Raw genomic sequence first — 21,437 nt, forward strand, 5'->3', positions numbered from 1 at the left:
TTACAAGAAAGCAGATTCATTCACGAAGAACTTTCTGACGTTAAGAGCTGTTCAACAGCAGAACAGACTCCCTCAGTCGGTGATCAACTCTCCGACCTTTGAAGCAGAAGTTGGTCATCTGTCATGGATGCTATAGTTGAGATTCTTGCATTGCAGGGGGTTGGACTAGATGGCACTTGGGATCTCTTCCAACTCTAATAATAATAATAATTTTTATTTATATCCCGCCCTCCCCAGCCGAAGCCGGGCTCAGGGCGGCTAACAATGGGGGGGGGCAATCTGCCATGCTACTTCTATGTGCATATGACATGAAATCTGGTCCTAAGATAGCAGGGTTCTGAGAGTGTAGAATGGACTGAGGCGAATCACATTTTTGAAAGTTCGTTGCTTTCATGGTGAGTTCCGGCACCCTTTTTCCTAGAAGAATAGCACTGGGTGAAAGGATTTTATTTTGAGCATTACTTTTTGACTGACACCAAGTCAACTCTGGTCTCTTCAATAGCCGTGAAGCAGGAAGCAATAGAGAAAAATATGATCTGCAATTTATACAGGACAACGGTTACACGACAAGCACAAGCTGGATCTATCAAAGCACTCATTAAGGAACAAAAACCCTCTGGCAATCAGGATACGAGATCCATTTTCGGGGGTGAGAGGCTGTGAGCTCACATCTAGGGCTGTCTTGTACATTAAGATGCATCAGCTAGCACTTTGTAAAGTGGTACCTCGGGTTACAGATGCTTCAGGTTACAGACTCTGCTAACCCAGAAATAGTGCCTCGGGTTAAGAACTTTGCTTCAGGATGAGAACAGAAATCGCGCAGCAGCAGAGGGAGGCCCCATTAGCAAAAGTGGTACCTCAGGTTAAGAACAGTTTCAGGTTAAGAACGGACCTCTGGAACGAATTAAGTTCTTAACCCGAGGTACCACTGTACTTCCTATTTATACCGTGGTCGCTGTGTGCCTTCTTTGTGTGCGAAGAACAACACCTAAGAGTCTTATGGCCTGCCAAAGCTTCAGCCATAATAAATGTGTTGATCTTTTGCAGTGTCACACAATTCTTCGGTGCAAAAGTCTTAACATGGCTACTCCTCTGTTGTTGTTGTTGTTGTTTTAATGTGCGTTTACTTTGGGTGTCTCCGCGAATGGAAACCTTGGGGCGAGAAGCGCATCCGAGAGTTTCTTTCTCCTGCACGAGAAGATAAATGCTCATGGTGCTCCCCGCCCACTTTAACATCCTGTCTCGCCCAAGGTGATGCTACTGCTGCCTTGATGTGAGTGGGCTAGCAACGTCGCCATAGCAACGTGGGCCTGTGGGCGGGAGGTTTCAGATGGCATTGTAGGTGTTCCTCTTCCATTCTCCCTGTGGGTTAGTGATGATGAGAGTTGCTTCAGCATGGCTTATCATGAGAGGTATTGGTTGGGATAACTCGAATCTCGTCTGCCTTCTGTCTGTGTGACTGTACGTCTTTCGCACTGCATTTGTGGATATTAGCTCTGTTTCATTGGCTTAGCAGCTTTCAGTAAGGTTACAACGTTCAAATTTTGCTCTCGATGCTGGGTGACAATGTGGTCTAAACCACTGAGCCTCTTGGGCTTGCTGATCGGAAGGTCAGCAGTTCGAATCCCCACGATGGAGTGAACTCCCGTTGCTCTGTCCCAGCTCCTGCCAACCTAGCAGTTCGAAAGCACACCAGTGCAAGTAGATAAATACGTACCGCTGCAGTGGTAAGGTAAACACCATTTCTGTGCGCTCTGGTTTCCATCACAGTGTTCCATTGCACCAGAAGTGGTTTAGTCTTGCTGGCCACATTACCCGGAAAGCTGTCTGTGGACAAACGCCGACTCCCTCGGCCTGAAAGTGAGATGAGCGCCACAACCCCATAGTCGCCTTTGACTGGACTTAACCATCCAGGGGTCCTTTACCTTTACCTTTTACCTTGATGAGTGTGTTGGGTATAAGCAACCTTGCATGCCTCCAGTCAGAAGAGGGCAAAGTTGAGATTAACAGACAGGCAGGGGAAACTAAAACTTGGGGGGGGGGTTCTGTCCCAAACTCCCAGGTTCCAACTCCCCCCCCCCTCCTGTATGTGGCAGCCATGAAACAAGTTCTCATTATGCAGACTTAGAATCCAAAGCCATCCTTTTAAATATGAAGAAATGAGCCTTTTTTCTGTCACCAGTGGAACCCCTGTGTGATTTCATAGAATCATAGAGTTGGAATAGACCACAAGGGCCATCGAGTCCAACCCCCTGCCAAGCAGGAAACACCATCAGAGCATTCCTGACATATGGTTTTCAAGCCTCTGCTTAAAGACCTCCAAAGAAGGAGACTCCACCACACTCCTTGGCAGCAAATTCCGTTTATCTACTCTTTTTAAGTAATGCTGGTCATGTGTGAATGAGACAGAACGTGTGGTAGGAAGGGGAAACTCCAGCTTCTGGGCTTCTAAACCTGCTCTATAAACTATAAACCTATTTTATTTTGAAACCGAAATGAGTGCTGTATTGTTCTTAGATATATTTCAAATCTAAAGTAATACAAAATCTACCCAAACCCCAAAATGACACCCTCCCGCTGGATAACGACAAAGAGATAGGGAAAGTTGGAAACAGGAAAATGGCATACCTCTGGATCTGACCCTCCCCCCCAAAAAAAAGCTTCGTGTTTTTCATACTAAAGCAATGTTCGTTTTCTACGTGCAACCAGAAGCTCACGCAGTAGCCCACCTCCTGACAAGCATGAGTCATCAGGAGCAATTTACGCCAGCTCTCCACTTTCTGCACTGGTTATTAGCAGCTTCAACCCAACATACTGTGGGTCCTGTCCTCTCTGCTATCGTAAACATGAGGATTAACTGAGAACATCTTCTTAAGCGTACCGTCTGCATGCAGTGAGGCACGTCGAGAGATGTTCTCAGAGGCTGCCTCACAACTGCAAACTCCCTTTCTTGTAGAGCTGTTTTCCCACATTTGGGTCCTCAGATGTTGTGGGACTACAATTCCCATCATCCCTGGCCACTGGTTGTACTGGATGTGGATGATGGGAGTTGTAGTCCTACACATCTGGGGACCCCAAGGTTGGAAAAGGCTGCCCTAGAGGTTTGCTGAACCAGTGCATCTTTCAAACACGTCACATATTGGAGCTCATATCCCGACATATTGGAGCTCATGTCCCGACATTTCCGCCAAGGAACTGTACATGGGATATCTCACAACAGCCTTGTGAGGCGGGTGGCTGACCTGAGGACGACAGGTCACCTAAAGAGTACGAGAAAAGGACAAGCCGAAATTAAGCCAGTGGAAAAACAAATGACAGAAGGAAATGAGGGGTCAGACTTTGTTTTACAGTGGTACCTCTGGTTACATACTTAATTCGTTCCGAAGGTCCGTTCTTAACCTGAAACTGTTCTTAGCCTGAAGCACCACTTTAGCTAATGGGGCCTCCCGCTGCTGCCATGCCACTGCCGTGCGATTTCTGTTCTCATCCTGAAGCAAAGTTCTTAACCCGAGGTTAGCGGAGTTTGTAACCTGAAGCGTATGTAACCCGAGATACCACTGTATATGTGTTTAAGGAAACTATCCAATGCTCAGCTTATGCTAATGGTAAAGGTAAAGGTAAAGGGACCCCTGACCATTAGGGCCAATCGCGGACGACTCTGGGGTTGCAGCGCTCCTCTTGCTTTAATGGCCGGGTACAGCTTCCGGGTCGGCATTACTAAGCCGCTTCTGGTGAACCAGAGCAGCGCACGGAAACGCCGTTTACCTTCTCACCGGAGCGGTACCTATTTATCTACTTGCACTTTGACGTGCTTTCGAACTGCTAGGTTGGCAGGAGCAGGGACCGAGCAATGGGAGCTCACCCCGTCGTGGGGATTTGAACCGCTGACCTTCTGATCAGCAAGTCCTAGGCTCTGTGGTTTAACCCACAGCGCTACCCGCGTCCCTTAGCAAGTCTACTCGGAGTTAAATACCATCTGTAAATCATTTTCAAGTGGTTCTCCTTCAGGGAATAAAACGTTCTTGACCATTGGACCCGCTATCGGTCTCGTCCGGAGCCTGTCTGAATGCAGAGGAAGAAACATTCAAGTAAATGCAGTAATTATTTCCTAAGGCTGCAGTTCTCTGGAATCCTATGAACCTAGCAGTACTTCTAACAGTACAGTCCTATATATATGTCTATGCAGAAGTTAAACCCCAGTGAATTCAATGGAACCTGCCTTCATGCAAATGTGCATAAGACTGCAGCCTAAGTAAACATGTACAGGACTGAGTTGCACAAGGGCAGATTGTTAGCTATATTGCCCTTCAACCAGGCATTGTAAAATGGGATCAGTGAGCCCTCCAGTGGTATTTTTCAATGTTACATGATGAGAAAGTAATAGCAAAGAGTATACTGCACATAAGTATGGTAGTCTATTTATATAAAAAGGTAAAGGTACCCCTGCCCGTATGGGCCAGTCTTGACAGACTCTAGGGTTGTGCGCCCATCTCACTCTAGAGGCCGGGAGCCAGCGCTGTCCACAGACACTTCTGAGTCACGTGGCCAGCGTGACGAAGCTGCTCTGGCGACCGGCACCAGAGCAGCACACGGAAACGCCCTTTACCTTCCCGCTATAAAGCGGTACCTATTTATCTACTTGCACTTAAGGGTGCTTTCGAACTGCTAGGTGGGCAGGAGCTGGGACCGAACAACGGGAGCTCACCCCGCTGCAAGGATTCGAACCACCGACCATGCGATCGGCAAATCCTAGGCGCTGAGGTTTTACCCACAGCGCCACCCGCGTCCCTGGGAGTCTATTTATATAGTATTTGCTTTAAAAGGTAAAGGTACCCCTGCCCATACGGGCCAGTCTTGCCAGACTCTAGGGCTGTGTGCTCATCTCACTCTAGAGGCCGGGAGCCAGCGCTGTCTGCAGACACTTCCGGGTCACGTGGCCAGCGTGACAAGCTGCATCTGGCGAGCCAGCGCAACACACGGAACGCCGTTTACCTTCCCGCTGGTAAGCGGTCCCTATGTATCTACTTGCACCCGGGGGTGCTTTTGAACTGCTAGGTTGGCAGGCGCTGGGACTAAACGTATTTGCTTAGTTTTACACAAATTCAATCTTTTGGAAGTTTCACGCAGCATCATTACAGAAAGCCAGTTTGAAGCTGTTGGAATAACCGCCAACCTTGGTACCATCTGTTCCCTTTCGTCTGCCTCCTCATTTGAAAAATATATAAATTACAAAATCTAAACAGAATGTAAGACATTGAACCCAAACCGTTCATAGACCTGAGAAAAGACAAACATTTTGGTTGGTTTTGAGTTTGTTTGTTTTTAGCACAGTGAATAATGCTTTCAAAGGTGAGTGCTGAACTTTCTTTTCAGTTAGGACCTTTGTTTTATTTTCCTCTTTCTGTTTAGGTGATCTTCTGCACAGCCATCATGCTCTACATTTAACAATTATGGGAAGACTTACACCACTGTAACTAGAAAATTTTGAATATAATCTTTTACATACAAATGACTGGTTCAGATGAATACACAAGGCTTATTGGGCCCTTGATGTTAATCCTGGGGATATAACATTTCAAGATTCATAGGAAGGTGTCATTGCATTACTTAACTGTGACTGCAAGCACACAATACATTTAAAGCACATGTCTTCCCCCAAAGAATCCTGGGAATTGTAGTTTGTTAAGAGTGATGGGGTGAACTACTCTTTCCAGCATTCTTTAGGGGACCTTGTGGGCTTTAAATGCACGATGTGTACACAGCCAGAGTCTGGAACTGCAATAGGTAATCTTAAAAAAAAAAAAAAAAACAGATTTAGGAAAAATTGAATACCACACTATTCTGCCTTCAAATTCTGCATTAATAAAAGGAAAGTAGTTACTAAGGGGAAAATATTCTAAATTCCAAATTACCAGCTCCAGTACAGAGCAGGTCAACAATGACTGCTTTCCAAATATTTATGGGCCTTGCTTTATCTGAAGACCCCCAGGCGATGTATATTGGACCAGGAACCAATTTCTGAAAGGAAGATGAAGGGCAGGTTAGATGAGCACAGGTGAGGGATATGTATTCAATTCAGTTGCATTTCCGGCTTAAACAACAATGGCACAGACATTCTGGCATTGGTAAGCCAATTAACACATATAACGTGCTAAATACATATATATGTTTCAATCCACAACTGATAGATCATGAAAGCCATTATGTCAGAATAAATTAATCTTCAAGGTGCTGCAACACTGTTTGTTGTTTTTCTTTGCAGAAGAATGACATGGCTAATGTCCTGGAAATTACTTTACATTTATTATCAAGTCAGTGACACTAAGGCATTGGAAGTACTGTAAACACAACACCAACCAGATGCAAACAATGCTCAGACAAGATAAGAAGACCGCTGGAAATACAACACCCTGACAAATAGATAAGCACACCATGTCTCATTTTGAGAAGGGGCTAGTAGTCGAGAAAGCAGATTCCAACCCATTGGCTAAATGGCCTTTTGCCACCTTAAAGACTAATAAACATATTTATTGTACTCTCTGGAAGTTCATTGTAATGCTAGAGAGGGCTCTTCTGGACTGGTTTGCTTAGATGTTCTGTCGGGAACACTATTTCCTCCCTCTGGCATGGCGTCCTGGTGAGTTTGTGACAGAAGAAAGGTTTGAACGAGGGACTTCCCTACACAGGCTTAAAGAAGTGCCACTCAAAGGGCATGAATGTAAGGCACGGGTGGGGAACCATTTTTAGCCCAAGGGCCACATTGTCTTCTAGGCTAGCTTCTGAGGGCCACATGCCAGTGGAGAGCAGGATCAGAAGTAAAAGTGTGCAGAGCCATGAATGCAAGATTTTACCTTTTCATGGCAGGCTACATAGACTTGCACATCCCTTTCTATCCTCCATTCTGCCAAGCAATAGGCATTTTCAGAGTTCCAGGGCACACTCCAGTCAGGCAAAAGAGCCCATACGGTGTGGGCTAGGGAGAGATTGTGTGGTTTAGGCAGAGTCCCAACAGCCAATGAGAGAAGTCTGAGGGCTGCATCCAGCCCCTGGGCCTGAGGTTCCCCAAACCCCTGGTGTAAGGTCACATTTCTATCCCTCCAACCCCTGGCAGCTCTCCCTCCTAAAAATATATCCTTCGGATCAAAAAGACCCTCCAGAATAAAATGGCCTAGGTGCATGGGCTGAGAGGGGAGAGGCGAATTACAGAAATCCAGGCAGAGGCACATTTAAGACATTATAGCGTTTTTTTGGGGGGGGGGATTTGCAGTCAAACAGTGCTAGTTAGTATGTGAAGAGGTTAAGGACCACAGAGTTCTCAATTTCTAGAGAAGACACTGTGATGTCACATCCCCTCTTCTCCAAGGAGAGAGGAAGTAAGGTTTGCTTCCTGTCCCTCCTAGCCCACCCCGCTGTCTCTTGAACCATGTAACTGAAGCTGAAGCTGGGGCTCCAGACTTAGATCATGTCTTTGATTCCAGCTTCTGTATTTTGTAACCAAGAATACCTAAGCTGTGTAGTTTCTGATGTGGCATTGAACGATACGCAACTGAGACCTCTGATTACTGTAAGTAAAGCTTTTAAACTTACTTGACATTGTAGTCCATTCACTCCGGGATGGTTAGAGGCAAGGGGACCACACTGACAGCACTTAATACTGAGATGATGATGATGATGATAATAATAATAATAATAACAATAATAATAATAATAATAATAATAATAATACTTTATTGTTAATAATAATAATAATAATAATAATAATAATAATAATAATACTTTATTATTTACACCCCGCCAATCTGGCTGGGTTTCCCCAGCCACTCTGGGCGGTTTCCAACAGAATATTAAAATACAATAATCTATTAAACATGAAAAGTTTCCCTTAACAGGGCTGCCTTCAGATGTCTTCTAAAAGTCTGGTAGTTGCTGTTCTCTTTGACATCTGGTGGGAGGACGTTCCACAGGGCGGGTGCCACTACCGAGAAAGCCCTCTGCCTGGTCTAACAGCCTATATTTGCCACTTTGCAAACATTGTGCCTATTTCTTTTTTGGCTAGAGAGTGAGTCAAGTCCTGCATACTTTTTGAATTCAGACAGTCAACTGTTTTTGTTTTGCACTTTCCACACACATGTGGAACTTCAGGATTAACTGGTATTCTCCAGTTATTTCCCAACATTGTGTGGGGAAGGGCTTACTTTACACTTACTTTGACAGTTTTTCTTGCTGCTCCCTTAGCTTGGAGTATGTCTAACTGACCTTTTTTCTATTTGTTTCTCCAGTGTGCATAATGAGGTGAATGCATTTCTGCACCCAGGTGAAACTTTGAACGAGACATCAGCATCCATAAGCGACTATCAGGTGGTCTGGTAGATATAGTACAGTGGTGCCCCGCAAGACGAATGCCTCGCAAGACGGAAAACCTGCTAGACGAAAGGGTTTTCCATTTTGGAGGTGCTTCGCAAAACAAATTTCCTATGGGCTTGCTTCGCAAGACGACAATGCCTTGCGAGTTCCTGCGGGGTTTCCCCCCCCCTTTTCTAAGCCGCTAAGCCGCTTATCCGCTGATCCGATCAGCAGATAAGCTGCTAAAAGCCGCTAATGGCGCTAATCCGTCAATGGGCTTGCTTCGCAAGACGAAAAAACCGCTAGACGAAGAGAATCCGTTCTGTGATTCTCTTCGTCTAGCGGTTTTTTCGTCTTGCGAAGCAAGCCCATTAACGGATTAGCGCTATTAGCGGCTTATCGGATCAGCTGATAAGCGGCTTAGCGGCTTAGAAAAAGGGGGGGCCGCGGGAACTTGCAAGACATTTTTGTCTTGCGAAGCAAGCCCATAGGAGATTCGTTTTGCGAAGCACCTCCAAAACGGAAAACCCTTTTGTCTAGCGAGTTTTCCATCTTGCGAGGCATTCATCTTGCGGGGCACCACTGTATTTAGGATGCTTCACTGGCTTTTATGGAGAATTTAAAGCCCTATTTCTATTGTTTCCAGTGTGAGTGAAGGAGGCACTTTGCTTGAGGTCATGTCACAGACAAATGGGGGCCATGGACCAGTCGTGAACACACTGGGGCTTGTAGAGTAATTCAAGATCAATCAAGCACCCTTTATAAAACAAAACAAGCAGAATATCCAGAAGTCTGTTTAAAAAATAACAATACATTGAAGCTCAGAAATTCAAAGGCCTGGAAGAATTTTTAAAAATGTTTTACTGAGAACTAGAAACTGCAAATAAGAAAGTGGGATTTGGGAACAAACTTCGTTCTATACATAAAGCAACTCCCAGTGATTTGTGTGCAATTGCTGTCTGCTCTCCTTGTCTCCTCAGCAAGGGACAAGTTTCCCCCTTCTCCCTTTCTTACTCCCTTTCCCCTTTGTGCCATATAATTCAGATTGCATACCAGCAAGGAGGGACTGTCTTTATATGGGAATGTTTACAGCAAAGCGGGGCGGGGTGGGGGGGAATGCTTTAAATCCATGACACACCAAATGCAAATTACTTCCATCCTAGTTGTGCAAGAGCCGCTGTCTCCAGTTTAGAAATAGTTTGGGGTGGGGAGAGCCCATATATGCAAAACTGCACAGAAAATTAAAGCACTGGTTTAGCAAACTTTGCACACGGCCAGGAGCGATATAGGTTGCCATAATACCCGGTGGGAGTTTGCTTCAGTGAATTCAAAGCGGGCTTACTCCAGAGTAAGCAGAGAGCTCTGCCCTGTTTGCAATTCCAACGGAAAAGGATGCCGAAAAACCCACCCAAATTTTATGAACGCATTAATGTATAGGTAGGTAGCCGTGTTGGTCTGCCGTAGTCGAAACAAAATAAATTAAATTAAATTAAATTAAAATAAATTAAAATAAATTAAAATAAATTCCTTCCAGCAGCACCTCGCTCGCTCTGCAAGGAGGTAGCCAGGAATACAACCCCTTCCAGGCAGACAGCGGAAACAACCCAAGCGCGCTCCCGCGGCGGCGCGCAATGGGGGGGGCTCGAGGGGAAGAAACTCAAACTCCCACCCAAGTTAAACACGGAACTCGCCCAGACGAGGAGAGTGTGGGGCGCGCACGCGCAGTTCGCGCCTGCCTTCCGGGGAGGAGACAGAGAGAGAGAGAGAGGGGGGCGGGGCGGCAGGGCGTGGAACCGAATCCCCACAGGCCCGCGACAGTCACGCGGGCAGCGCGCGCCCCGATTAGCCCTCCGCCGCCCAATCAGCGTCGAGCTGAGGGATTCAAATCGAGTCCGGGCGGGCGGGTGGGCTGGCTTTAAGGGGCGAGTTAGTTTAGCGCTGCCGCCGTCGTCGCCGCCTGAGGTGGGAGAAGGAGGAGAGAGAGAGAGAGGAAGGGGGCGGTTTCCGTGAGGCGCCCGTGGTCGCCGCCATCATCATCGTCGTCTTCGTCATGGCCCACAAGCAGATCTACTATTCGGACAAGTACTTCGACGAGAACTACGAGTACCGGTGAGGGAGGCCGGGGGGGGGGGGTCCCGGGGCGGCGGCGGGCCTCTTCCTGCCCCTTCGCCTGACGAGGCTGCCGCTGGGCCCGCCGCCCTTTCATGGCGTCCCTCGCCGCCCTCCGCTTTCCCTCCTTTCTTCCCGCCCAGGCTCCCTTCCCAGTACCTCAGGAAACGGGGGGGAGGGGGAACAGAAAACGGCCTCGGGCCTGTTTTTCCTCCCTCCTCCTTTCCCGCCGGCTGTGGGGGTGGGAACGGCCTCGGGACAAAGGACGGCGCGGGGCGAGGCCGGAGGAGGCCGTTGCGCCTGCCCGCTCTTCTCAGGCCCTTTGGGGAAGGGCTGGCGCCGCGGAGGGAAGCGCCTGTTGCGGCGTGCGCGTGATTCGAACCCAGCTCCCTATCCCGCCGCCCCGCTCCATTTTAGCCCCGTGGTAACTTGCCGGGCCAAAATCCGCCGCCGATGAGCTTAGGGAGGGGGTTTGGGTCACGGTCTCTCGGGCCGCCACGGCCATTTCAATAGGCTCGTTTCCGCTTTGGGCCTTTGCAACGTTGACTTTGCGTTTTGCTAACGGGCAGTCTTGCTAGTGGCATAGCCTCCCAGCATTTCTCTGACGAAAATAGGGACGTTCCATTCCATAATAATAATAATTATTATTTATACCCTGCCCATCCGACCCGGTTGCCCCAGCCACTCTTGGCGGTTTTCAACAGACAATATAACAAAAGAGAATATTAAGCATTTTTTTTAAAAAAAAAACTTAACCTATACGGGGCTGCCTTCTGATATCTTCTGAAGATTGTCCAGTTCCTTGGCTCTGGGTTTGCTTCACTCCATACCTGCCAACATTTCTGCGATGAAAATAGGGACATCCTAAGGAAAAGCAGGGCATTCTGGGACAGCTTCTGAAAATCTGGGAATGTCCCTGGAAAATAGGGGCACTTGCAAGTGCCTGCAGATAACACCATAAAAGTCACTTAAAAGATATTTATTGCCCAGTAGTGGGAGAGCCAGACTTTTGTTTCGGGTTTCCTGCATGGATGCAGCTTGCAAGAAGCAAATGGAAGTTTACAAGCCGCCTGATCCTGAGTTTCCTTGTTGCATAGCAAGCTGTCGGGTTTCTCTAAAAGGAATTAAAAATCTAAAGTAGATATGAAAGAACACCTACAGTGCTGTTCCTTCAACTTAGGCTATTATGTACAAGTAATCAAAAATCACAGGCAGAGGTCCAGCATGAAACTTAAATGTTCAAGCAGTTCACAAATGCTATGGAGTCTGACATAAAGCTTCTTTACAAGTTGTACAGAACTAATTGTGGCTGTATAAATGTGACTTGGTGTGTTTTCTGTCCCTGGCAGGCATGTGATGTTGCCAAGAGAGCTGTCAAAGCAAGTACCAAAAACTCATCTAATGACTGAAGAAGAATGGAGAAGACTGGGTGTTCAGCAAAGCCTTGGCTGGGTCCACTACATGATTCATGAACCAGGTAAAAAAGGACATTTCTACCTAACAAGCTATTCCAGAAATACTTTCTGTAAAGCTTTTAGGATGTCTTGACGTGGGAGAGGGACAAAGTCACTTCATACATTAAGTAGCAAGGGCTAGACAGAAAGTGTTTACTGAAAACCCTATATTATCGGCCATTAAGTGGGATGTCTGGCCACAGACTTATAAACAAACTTCCTTTTTTTTCTCTTTACAGAACCACACATCCTTCTATTTAGAAGACCACTTCCAAAAGGCCAGCAGAAATGAACAGCCTCTCTAAGCTTCTGGAACTTTATGTATAAATGTATATATGTTGGTAGTATTCAGTGAATACTTAAGAAAAATATACAAACAAGTCATTACCTGTGCATGAGCTGTATTATTCACAGCAACAGAGCTCAGTAAAATGCAAAGTAGGCTGCTATGGTCTTGAATTCTCACTTAACAAGTTAACAAGTGCCTATTTGATTTTTTTTCAGTTTTGTTCAATAAAGTTCACAACTTTCATGTAATGCGTTGATTATAAAAATCTTCAAAGATCTGTGCCTTTTTATTCTTAGTAATGAAGCTTCTTCCAACTGTTGAAGCAATTCATCCTGTGGCTTTTCAGCTGCTGAAATAAACATATTTTTAATGCTAAATCTATGCATTTCATGATTTTAGTTTGCTACTGTCCACATTATAAAAGCCATATATTGGTACTCTATAAAATGCAATACAATTGATGACAATAATATAGAGGTTTGTTTGTAGTATTTATATCACTTACCTAGAATTTGTTTGCTAGAATCATTTTACAAGAGAAGGAAAAAACAGGCTTAATGGCTCAGGTGAGTACGAATAAGAATGATCTACTGCCCTCATCCAGCTCTGTACAGGTCTGCTCAAGAGAAAGATCCTGTGATGAGCTGCCTGGTTCCCACCTCTCTCCAGTAGCAGCTGGTCATGTCTTCTCTTCACTAGTGTGTCTTTTTATTCAGAGCCAGGTTGGGATAATAGGAAATAGGAAGCAATTGTAAAGGAGGGGGGATAGCAATAGGTCCAAGTTCATTCTTTGGTAGATGCTTTTACCCATGTCAAACTGCACTGAATAGCAGAATACACCCCCAGTTTCCTGCCCCAGAGATTGAAGTTCAGGGGATGGTTGCTGACTTGTCTAAAGGCATTTGCCTAGCATGTTTACTACTGCCGGGTCACAGCAAACAGATTGTGGCTACCTACTTGGGGTGGTCAGAAGTCATTCACTCCTGAATATGGCCGTAGTCGGTAGGTAAAGATAAATGTGGCTTAATTTGACAGTATTGATTTGCATTATCAGCTCTCCATGAAGTTTCTGTTTAGTCTCAATGAAATAGTAAAGTTCTTTGAAAGTGTTAGCCAGAACTCTTCATAGACTGAGTTTTATTGCTTCTTGTAACCTGGAGTCTATTTTCATAGGTCCCAGCAAAGGGAATATTTAATGTGATGCTAAAACATGGCAGTTACCTGGAACATGTTCCCCTTTGATTACTTGTTGCTCATGTACAGCATTTTATTTTATTTTTAAATGTAGAGCAATATATTTTGTATATGAAAAATTCCGATTCCATTTTTTTCCTATAAATGATGGCAATATAGCAGATTTGCTAGTTGTTGGAAGGTGGAAATCTTGTTGAAACACTTTGACTTCAATGAGCTGAGCGTGTTTTGCACAGACACAAATGCATATCTTCAACCACAAGAGCTACCACAAATTAAAGAGATTCTTAGGAAGCTTAATTCTGTACCAATGTCACACTCTGCAAGGTACCTTGCTTGCTCTCAGAATGACCACATCCACATTGCTTCTCAAATCATTCAGTAATCACCAGAATTAATAGATATTCTGGAGACAATTGAATTGTATTTTTAGTTGTGCAAGGATATATTTTTAATTAAATGCTAGATCACATACCTTTCCTAATGTAATTTTCAAAATGGCAGTGCTATAAAATCCAACTTCATTGTTGCCTATGTCACTGTTGTGTTGCAACCTTCACGCCCTGCCCCATACAGATGCAGTGAGAATTCAACTGCTGATTTAGGCTATAGCCAGGTCTATTCAGAAGCAAGCCTTATTCAATTCAATGGGACTTACTCCTAGGTAAGTATGTTTAGTATTACAGCCTTAGACATCTCTGGTGTGGCATGACAGAAATAAAGCAGGCAGCTGTACAGTTTACTGTTACTTATTTATATTGCACCCTTCCAAATGAGTCCAGGGCAGTGAACAAATCAATTTTTTTTTTAAAAAAAAAACATAAATATAGACATCCAACCAGTGATTTCAGGGGTGCCAGGAACAGCCATCAAACGGCTGGGTAAAGGGAATGTGTTTAAATTCCTACTGAAAGCCAAATACTGAGGGAAGCATGCCTTGCCACAGATGAGAAGCTACCACTGAAAAGGCAGTTGGGTCAATTCCAGCCCCTAGTGGTTGACATTGGATAGGTACTCTGTAGTTAGGAAGTCCAAAGCCATTTTGAACTTTATATGCCAGTATTAACGCCTTGAATTGAGCCTGGGAGCTCACTTCCCCAGATACTGGCACAAATGGAAATCAATAATGCCCAGAGCAATAAAAGGCTACACTGCAAAATACAGAAACTTGCTTGGCAAATTATTTTTAGGCTGTTTCATACTTTTTCTTGGTGACCAATTTTGAAAGGATAGCTCTGTGTTTTGTTTAAAACTGCCCTAATAATAGAGTATTATTAATACAGTTGCTATCATTCAGTGTATTTTGTTGTAAGACATTTTGGGTGGGCTACATCCAAAAATGCAGAGTATAAATGATTTTATAAAAAATATGGATGTATATGTTTTTACCCATAAAAATTATATATAATTTCTATGGGTAAAAACAATTCTTAAAAGTAAAACAATTTCTGTTAAAACTTGCATAAATGTTTGCCATTAGTAATCCTGTATCTATAAAGATTGCTCATTTTTATAGCTCACAAGAGATTGAAGCTGCAAAATTTCTGTTGTACACACTGCCTATGCGGTGAAGCTAAAATTGATATAACACATTTTTTATAGTATATAATGTTAGATAAGAAACAGGAAAGTGGTGTCTGTGCATTCATAGCAGTAAGTCATGACTGTCCTTTAGACAACTGATTAAATTATGAGACAAATATATTTGGCACAAAAAAAAGTTTGTAAGTTTAGTTTTATTGATTTTTTTGGTGCAATTGTAAACACAGACGCAACCTCAGCTGCACAAACTATGACTAAAAACATTCAAAATACTACATAATGAGACATCATAAAGAAAGCTCTGCATATACACGAAACTCACTTCCTAGTTGAATCTGGTAAATTATAATGCATGGATTTCCTATTACTGCAGCTGCAGCTGTGTATCTGAAGAAGTGTGCATGCACACGAAAGCTCATACCAAGAACTAACTTAGTTGGTCTTTAAGGTGCTAGTGGAAGTAACTTTTTTATTTTGACTATGGCAGACCAACACGGCTACCTATCTGTAACTGCAGCTGTTTTGTTATTGTTCCAACTATTTTCTTCATTGGAGGAATCCGAAGGTAATGGGTCAATAATATTGATAAGGTGTATTGATACAACCCAGATCATGCCATATGCTGAAACCACTTCCCTTCCTTGCTCTCCGTTATTCGTATATAAACAATCATGCCAAGCAGCGTGGAAAAACTGGCTGCCCATCATCCGCATTAGGAGACGCTAAACAGGCGCGACGGTTTCGGTAGCGCTAAGCCGGCCTTTCCCTGTTGCCCCTGGTGTCATGGCGGCGGTCACGCGAGCCGGGGCGCGGCTGCTGATTGGCCGCGGCCCCTGGCGTTTAACCCTCGAGTCGCGCGCCCGCCGCGTCTTTAGTGCGCGCCGCCGGGCCGGTGGTAGAAGGGCAGGGTGGAAGCCGCCGTTGGTGGGGCGTTGACCTTTTGTCGCCCCCCACCCGCGCCATGTCTTCAGAGAGGGAAGCGGGCAGCGAGGTAAGGCGGGGAAGCGGCGGCGGCGAGGCCGGGTCTGAGGGGAACGGAAGGCGAAAGAGCGGCTGCCTCCAGCCTCCCCGCGCGCCGCGGCTGGTTGTTATGTAAACGGCGGCCGGAGAGGTCCTGGAAGGGGAAAGGCAAAGGCGCTCTCCGTTCTGCTGGCTCCGCTGAACCTGCTCTCGCTTAACGTGTGTGTCTATGGCTCAGGTCCTGGCAGGAGGCCTGAACAAACAAACAAAAAAGGTGGGGGAGGGATGCCCTTAAAAAAAAAAAAATCCCACTCATCCCGAAGAAAGTCTGTTTCTCTCTGCAGAAAGGAAAATGAGGGACAGCAACACCAGAGAGCAAAAAACAAGCCTCCCCTCTCAAGTGGTGCTCAGAAAATAATAATAATAAGTTTGATATAGCATGTCTTTCTTGTGTTGTCATCGGGAGAAGGCACTGCAAACCTTTTCCTCCTTTTTTTTTGGCGTGTAAGAAGTGCAATATTGAGTATATTAGCCAGATTTTTTTTAAAGGACTGCTTCCCCCCCCCCCGGGTTTTAAGCCTTGCCTCTCTGCCCCCCCCTTCAGTGTCTTCTGCTTGCCACCACCAATCTCTTTTCAGGACCCCACTGCTTTGCTTTTAGTGGCTGTGCGATAGGGAAAGGAGCACATGTTGAATTTTTTTTTACCAAACGCGCAAAATACAAGTTTCACCTCCTGAACTGTTGTCGTCTTCGCAGGCAAGACCTCTGACAGGGGAGAGGAATGGCAGCAGCTTGTTTTAAGAATACCGGCTGCGTCGTGTGTCCTAGTCATCAACTTATTATTATTTTATTTTATTTGTTTTATATTTAATTTTTATACCACCCTTCTTCTGAAGAACACAATATAAACTATTGTAGCACTTTGTGCACATAAAATACGTATACAAAAACAGATCACCTTTCTTGATATGGTAGCAGAAACCCAACATTACCGTTTGGCCAAATAGATTTGAACTAAACCAACTTGGTCAAGACTTCGTCAATCATAAGGCTCTGGTTTGGGAAGCTTTTGCTTCCTTCAGAATTGCCTCTTTCCCAGGAATTGCCTCTTTCCCAGGAATAAAATTCCAGAGGTATGACAGTTTTGGGTGCTAGTGCTTTCCTTTCAGTGCAGATATAGTTTACAAACACCAAAAGAGAATAAATGCTGTGTAGCAGAAAAATGGTAGCAAGAGAAACACCTCCCACAGTTGCTCTTTTCACTCCTCTACACTACCCTAGCCTTTCAAGCTAAGCAAAAATAGTTGGTTACTATTATTTGTTTGCATGTAATGTGTAATTTTGTCCAAATGCTTACTGCTTTATTGCAGCATGGCCTAAGTTTTTAGAAGCAATTACCCATTTTGATAACTAGGATTTTGTTACGAATTTCGTGTCAGATTATGCCTAGTAGCTTCAAGGATTACACATTAGTTTTGCTTTGCTAGAGATGAATGTAGTAAATGTAGGGAGAAGTAGTAAAATCTTGTTCTTCACATAGAATTTGATAGGTTGTGCATCCACTCCAGCATAACTCTTGACCATGTGTGCTTTGCAGAATAGCTTCAAATATTTTCCTTTTCTGAATTCAGTTAATCAAAGTTTTTCACTCAGCCTGGAATAGAAGTGTCCTGTTTTTACCTATTTAAATGATACGATAGAAACAAACAAATGAACAATTTGCAGTTTTGCTTTGAAATCAAGTGTGAAAGCTTAATCTTGACTAATTTAGTTTCACTTTGCTGGGGAACAGCTGGATTGGGGCCATTCCATATCTCTGTCCATAGTAAGGAAGGCGAGTAGTAGAACACTTATATTGCATGCAGAAAATCCCTGATTCAATAGCTGTTATTTCCAGGTAAGGCTCGGAACTATTTTTGCCTGAAACAGCTGCCTCCTGGCAGTGTGTAGACAATACTGAGCTGGATGGACCAATAATCTTGACTCTGTATGAAGTAGCTTTCCATATTTTAGCCATTATATAAACCTGAATTCTGTATAATTAAAACCATAGCATTTCCCTAATGGTAATAGTGGGAAACCTGTGGCTGCCAGAGGTTGTTGGACTTTAGGATCCAGCAGTCCCAACCACCATGCCCATTGTTTGGGGATGATGACAGCTGGAGTCTAGCAATATTGGGAAGCCACAAGTTCACCCTATATATGGGTGGTATTTATATTGGGTGTGGTGAGCAGGTGCTGCTTTACAAAGTTTTTTAAATCTGTGATTCTAACATATTTTTTGCCGTAGAATCTGAACACTCGTTCCTGATGTAATAATACAAATAGGTCAGGCAAATATAATAAGGTATCCAGCAAACTCGGCATTTGTGCAACAATATGTACACGGTTTCTAACACAACTATTCATGTTATGGACTAAACCTCTAGACTTGTTTTCAACTAAGTCCTACTCAAAGTAGACCCGTTGAAATTCAAGAGCCCAAGTTAGTAATGGCCATTGGCTTCAATGGGCCCACTCCTGAGTAGGTCTAGCATTTAATACTACCCTTGGTGTCCAGTTGTCCCTCTGTTTCAAATGCAAGTACAACCACCAGAGGGTGTTCAGTGAACAGACTTTTGACTGTCAGCTGAATGCTTTGTTTTCTCTTAGATTCTTGTAGGGCCAGTGCAGATGTAATGCTAGTTTGGTCATTAATTAGGGTGATGGTATTGGGAGTGGGAAGCAGGCTCTTCTTCTTCTTTTTCATACTTCTCTGTACTTCCCTTTCCCCAACTTTAGCATTATGTCACACCAAGAAGCTGAACCTGGGTAAAGGCATGTGTGTGTCTAAGAGAGAAATTCTTGCATGAGAGGGGAGAAGTTGGGGCCAGGAGGGTGCGCATGAGCCTGAAGCCTGCTTCTAGTCTCCTAATCATTCTTAATAGCTAAACCAGCATTGCATCTGTATTGCCTGCCTATAGTGTATTTTCTGCAGCTGCAGAGATTAGTTTCCACCCCCCTTATACAGTGGTGCCTCGCAAGACGAAAAGAATCCGTTCTGTGATTCTCTTCGTCTAGCGGTTTTTTCGTCTTGCGAAGCAAACCCATTGACGGATTAGCGCTTTTAGCGGCTTATCGGATCAGCTGATAAGCGGCTTAGCGGCTTAGAAAAGGGGGGGAGGGGGAAAAACCCGCAGGAACTCGCAAGACATTTTCGTCTTGCGAAGCAAGCCCATAGGAGATTCGTTTTGCGAAGCACCTCCAAAACGGAAAACTCTTTCGTCTAGCGAGTTTTCCGTCTTGCGAGGCATTCGTCTTGCGGGGCACCACTGTAAATGCAAAGTTGAGATGTTGCATGTGCTGCAGCCAGATACTCTCAGAGTTTTTACATTAAAAAGTAAAATGAAACTTCTGTTCTGAAGCAGCAGTTTGCTTAAGCACTAAAATTCTTGGTGCATTTTTCAGTGTTCTGTTACAGATTTATTTTTTTCCTACTCGTTTTGGTTGAGCAGAAGAACGAGGCACCAGCTTCTCCTTCTTGTGTGACAGTTTGGTTCACATAGATGGGGCTTTTCACTTATTTTGGTTAATCTCCAAGTGCATGTAGCCAAAACCCATTTTGTTTCTCAGGGCATCAAGTTATCAGCAGAGGTCAAACCGTTTGTCCCCAAATATGCGGCAGTAACAGTGGCATGGCCAGAACCCTCAGAAGCATGTGTCTTTCCTACATACTATGGTACATGCTACCCATATGTTCAAGAGCCACCAGTGGATAAGTATGTACCCTTCTACGTCTCATTTCTTGGGGGACTGTTAACGTACCTAAGTCTTTAATTTAGATGCCTTAGCTGTTTGGCAAGTTAAGTGCATTTTGGTCATTAATTGGGTAAGCTCATTCAATGTTTTAGGCCACAGCATTGAACCCACCTCTCACGGGACACATTTCAAAGAGGATGGTGACTTTGGGCTTTTGATCCCTAAACATTAGTTTTATTGCACGTGGAATTACTGTAACTGGGATTTTGCTCTCAAAGCCATCTCTCTTTGCTGCTTTGTGGGAAGGTGGTACCTGCACAGTTTTAAACTGTCCTTATTGTTTTGGGTATACATATTGGGGGTTTGTTCTGGCACCTTTTTTCAGTAATCTAAAATCCGCATATTAGCAATCATATATTTAAATAACTACAACTAATCAGCAATTGCTCAGGTTTTTTTTCTCCTGTAAGAAAGAAGAATTTTATGTCTAATGCAGGCTTCCTCAACCTCAGCCCTCCAGATGTTTTGAGACTACAGTTCCCATCATCCCTGACCACTGGTCCTTCTAGCTAGGGATCATGGGAGTTGTAGTCCAAAAACATCTGGAGGGCCAAGGTTGAGGAAGCCTGGTCGAATGGCTACTAAGGATGTGTAGGGGGTTGACTTATTTGAACAAATTAAATCAATTGCAGTACTTTCCCCAAGAACTGACCCCAAAACACAGTGTATTGGGTAGTAATAATACCATGTTCTTTGGTGGGGTGTAGAATCATGTTACCTTATAAATGGGGTTATTTGTCTGTGTGATAGAAGTCCCAGCCCCTAAGGCTTGCATACCTGGGAGGTGTATCATAAGTTCTACAGTAGTCATATGGCTACCATGCTTTTCTATGACATTTACCTAAAGCAAGCTCTAAAGGCTCAGAATGCAGTGTGTCTTTTGCAACATGGTGCTCTAAATTGTGTGTGATTAAGATATAGCTTCAAGTACCTGGGATGGTGGGGCGCTAATTGACTTTCATTGGAAGCAATGGAACTTTTGGGGGATTTCTAAAAAAAAAATTCCATTAAAAAAATATAGTCTACCATTTAATCACCATAGGCAAAACCATGCTCTTTTAAAAGTTAATTATTGTGAAAGGGGAACAGTTCCCTGACCCACCCCCAGGACATATTTTTGAAGGGCACTGGAGACTTCTTGGGAGAAGGAGAATCTGCAAAAAAAAATCTTTCTAGCTCTTCTGTAATTAGTTGGCTCCTGCCAACCTAGCAGTTCGAAAGCACGCCGTGCAAGTAGATAAATAGGTACTGCTCCGGCGCGAAGGTAAACGGCGTTTCCGTGCGCTGCTCTGGTTCGCCAGAAGCGGCTTAGTCATGCTGGCCACATGACCCGGAAGCTGTACGCTGGCTCCCTCGGCCAATAAAGCAAGATGAGCACCACAAGCCCAGAGTCGGCCACGACTGGACCTAATGGTCAGGGGTCCCTTTACTTTTTTACTGGCACAACATCACTAAGATCAGCAATAGGATATCACCTTTTGAATATAATGTACACCTTTTCATTATATTATTGCTTGCAGCTTAGGGAAGACATTCCATACCCTAAATTTGATGCGTGCCCCTCTGATTTTAACAGATCAGCCTTACACCACATATTTTGAACACTACCATTTTATGCTTACTGTTTCTCAAAGGGTTGCTTGGGCTGCAATCCAAACGCCTGGTTGGCTGTGACTGCAGTAGCACCAGTCAGCGCAGAAAGTGGGAAAGAAAATATTGCCACTTCCCTGTACCAGCTCCCAGGCTGG

At 44.5% G+C, this 21,437-nt stretch overlaps 2 protein-coding genes and 1 long non-coding RNA gene across 4 annotated transcripts in view; all 3 read left to right on the forward strand.

The window, feature by feature from the left end:
• The first annotated feature begins 7,074 nt into the window (after positions 1 to 7,074).
• Positions 7,075 to 10,065, forward strand: LOC310688383. The gene is made up of 3 exons (XR_014516913.1): positions 7,075 to 7,564; positions 8,280 to 8,383; positions 8,936 to 10,065. It is a non-coding gene; the product is annotated as an uncharacterized lncRNA (long non-coding RNA).
• A 154-nt stretch (positions 10,066 to 10,219) lies between these two features.
• Positions 10,220 to 12,572, forward strand: CKS2 (CDC28 protein kinase regulatory subunit 2). Its single transcript, XM_083465074.1, has 3 exons — positions 10,220 to 10,452; positions 11,802 to 11,929; positions 12,146 to 12,572. Exons 1-3 carry the CDS (start codon positions 10,394 to 10,396, stop codon positions 12,196 to 12,198), a joined length of 240 nt encoding a protein of 79 aa, XP_083321200.1. The 5' UTR covers positions 10,220 to 10,393; the 3' UTR covers positions 12,199 to 12,572.
• Positions 12,573 to 15,763: 3,191 nt separating this feature from the next.
• The window catches only part of SECISBP2 (SECIS binding protein 2), a 28,322-nt gene continuing 22,648 nt past the window's right edge, over positions 15,764 to 21,437 (forward strand). Inside the window, exons 1-2 of one of the 2 annotated variants that reach the window (XM_083464834.1) lie at positions 15,764 to 15,922; positions 19,504 to 19,649. In XM_083464834.1, coding sequence (XP_083320960.1) covers positions 15,893 to 15,922; positions 19,504 to 19,649 — 176 coding nt within the window. In that variant the 5' untranslated portion in view covers positions 15,764 to 15,892. The remainder of the gene's footprint in view (positions 15,923 to 19,503; positions 19,650 to 21,437) is intronic. The other variant, XM_083464835.1, reaches the window with a different exon arrangement.

The sequence above is a fragment of the Podarcis liolepis genome (genome assembly GCF_965112155.1).
Source record: "Podarcis liolepis genome assembly, chromosome: 11".
In the NCBI taxonomy this organism is placed as follows: Eukaryota; Metazoa; Chordata; class Lepidosauria; order Squamata; family Lacertidae; genus Podarcis; species Podarcis liolepis.

Excerpts from the sequence above, each read along its gene's own strand:
- CKS2 (XM_083465074.1), top strand. The coding sequence starts at position 10,394 with ATGGCCCACAAGCAGATCTACTATTCGGACAAGTACTTCGACGAGAAC. Across the intron at positions 10,453-11,801 it reads GACGAGAACTACGAGTACCG|GCATGTGATGTTGCCAAGAG; the intron begins GTGAGGGAGGCC and ends TGTCCCTGGCAG. Across the intron at positions 11,930-12,145 it reads CTACATGATTCATGAACCAG|AACCACACATCCTTCTATTT; the intron begins GTAAAAAAGGAC and ends TTCTCTTTACAG.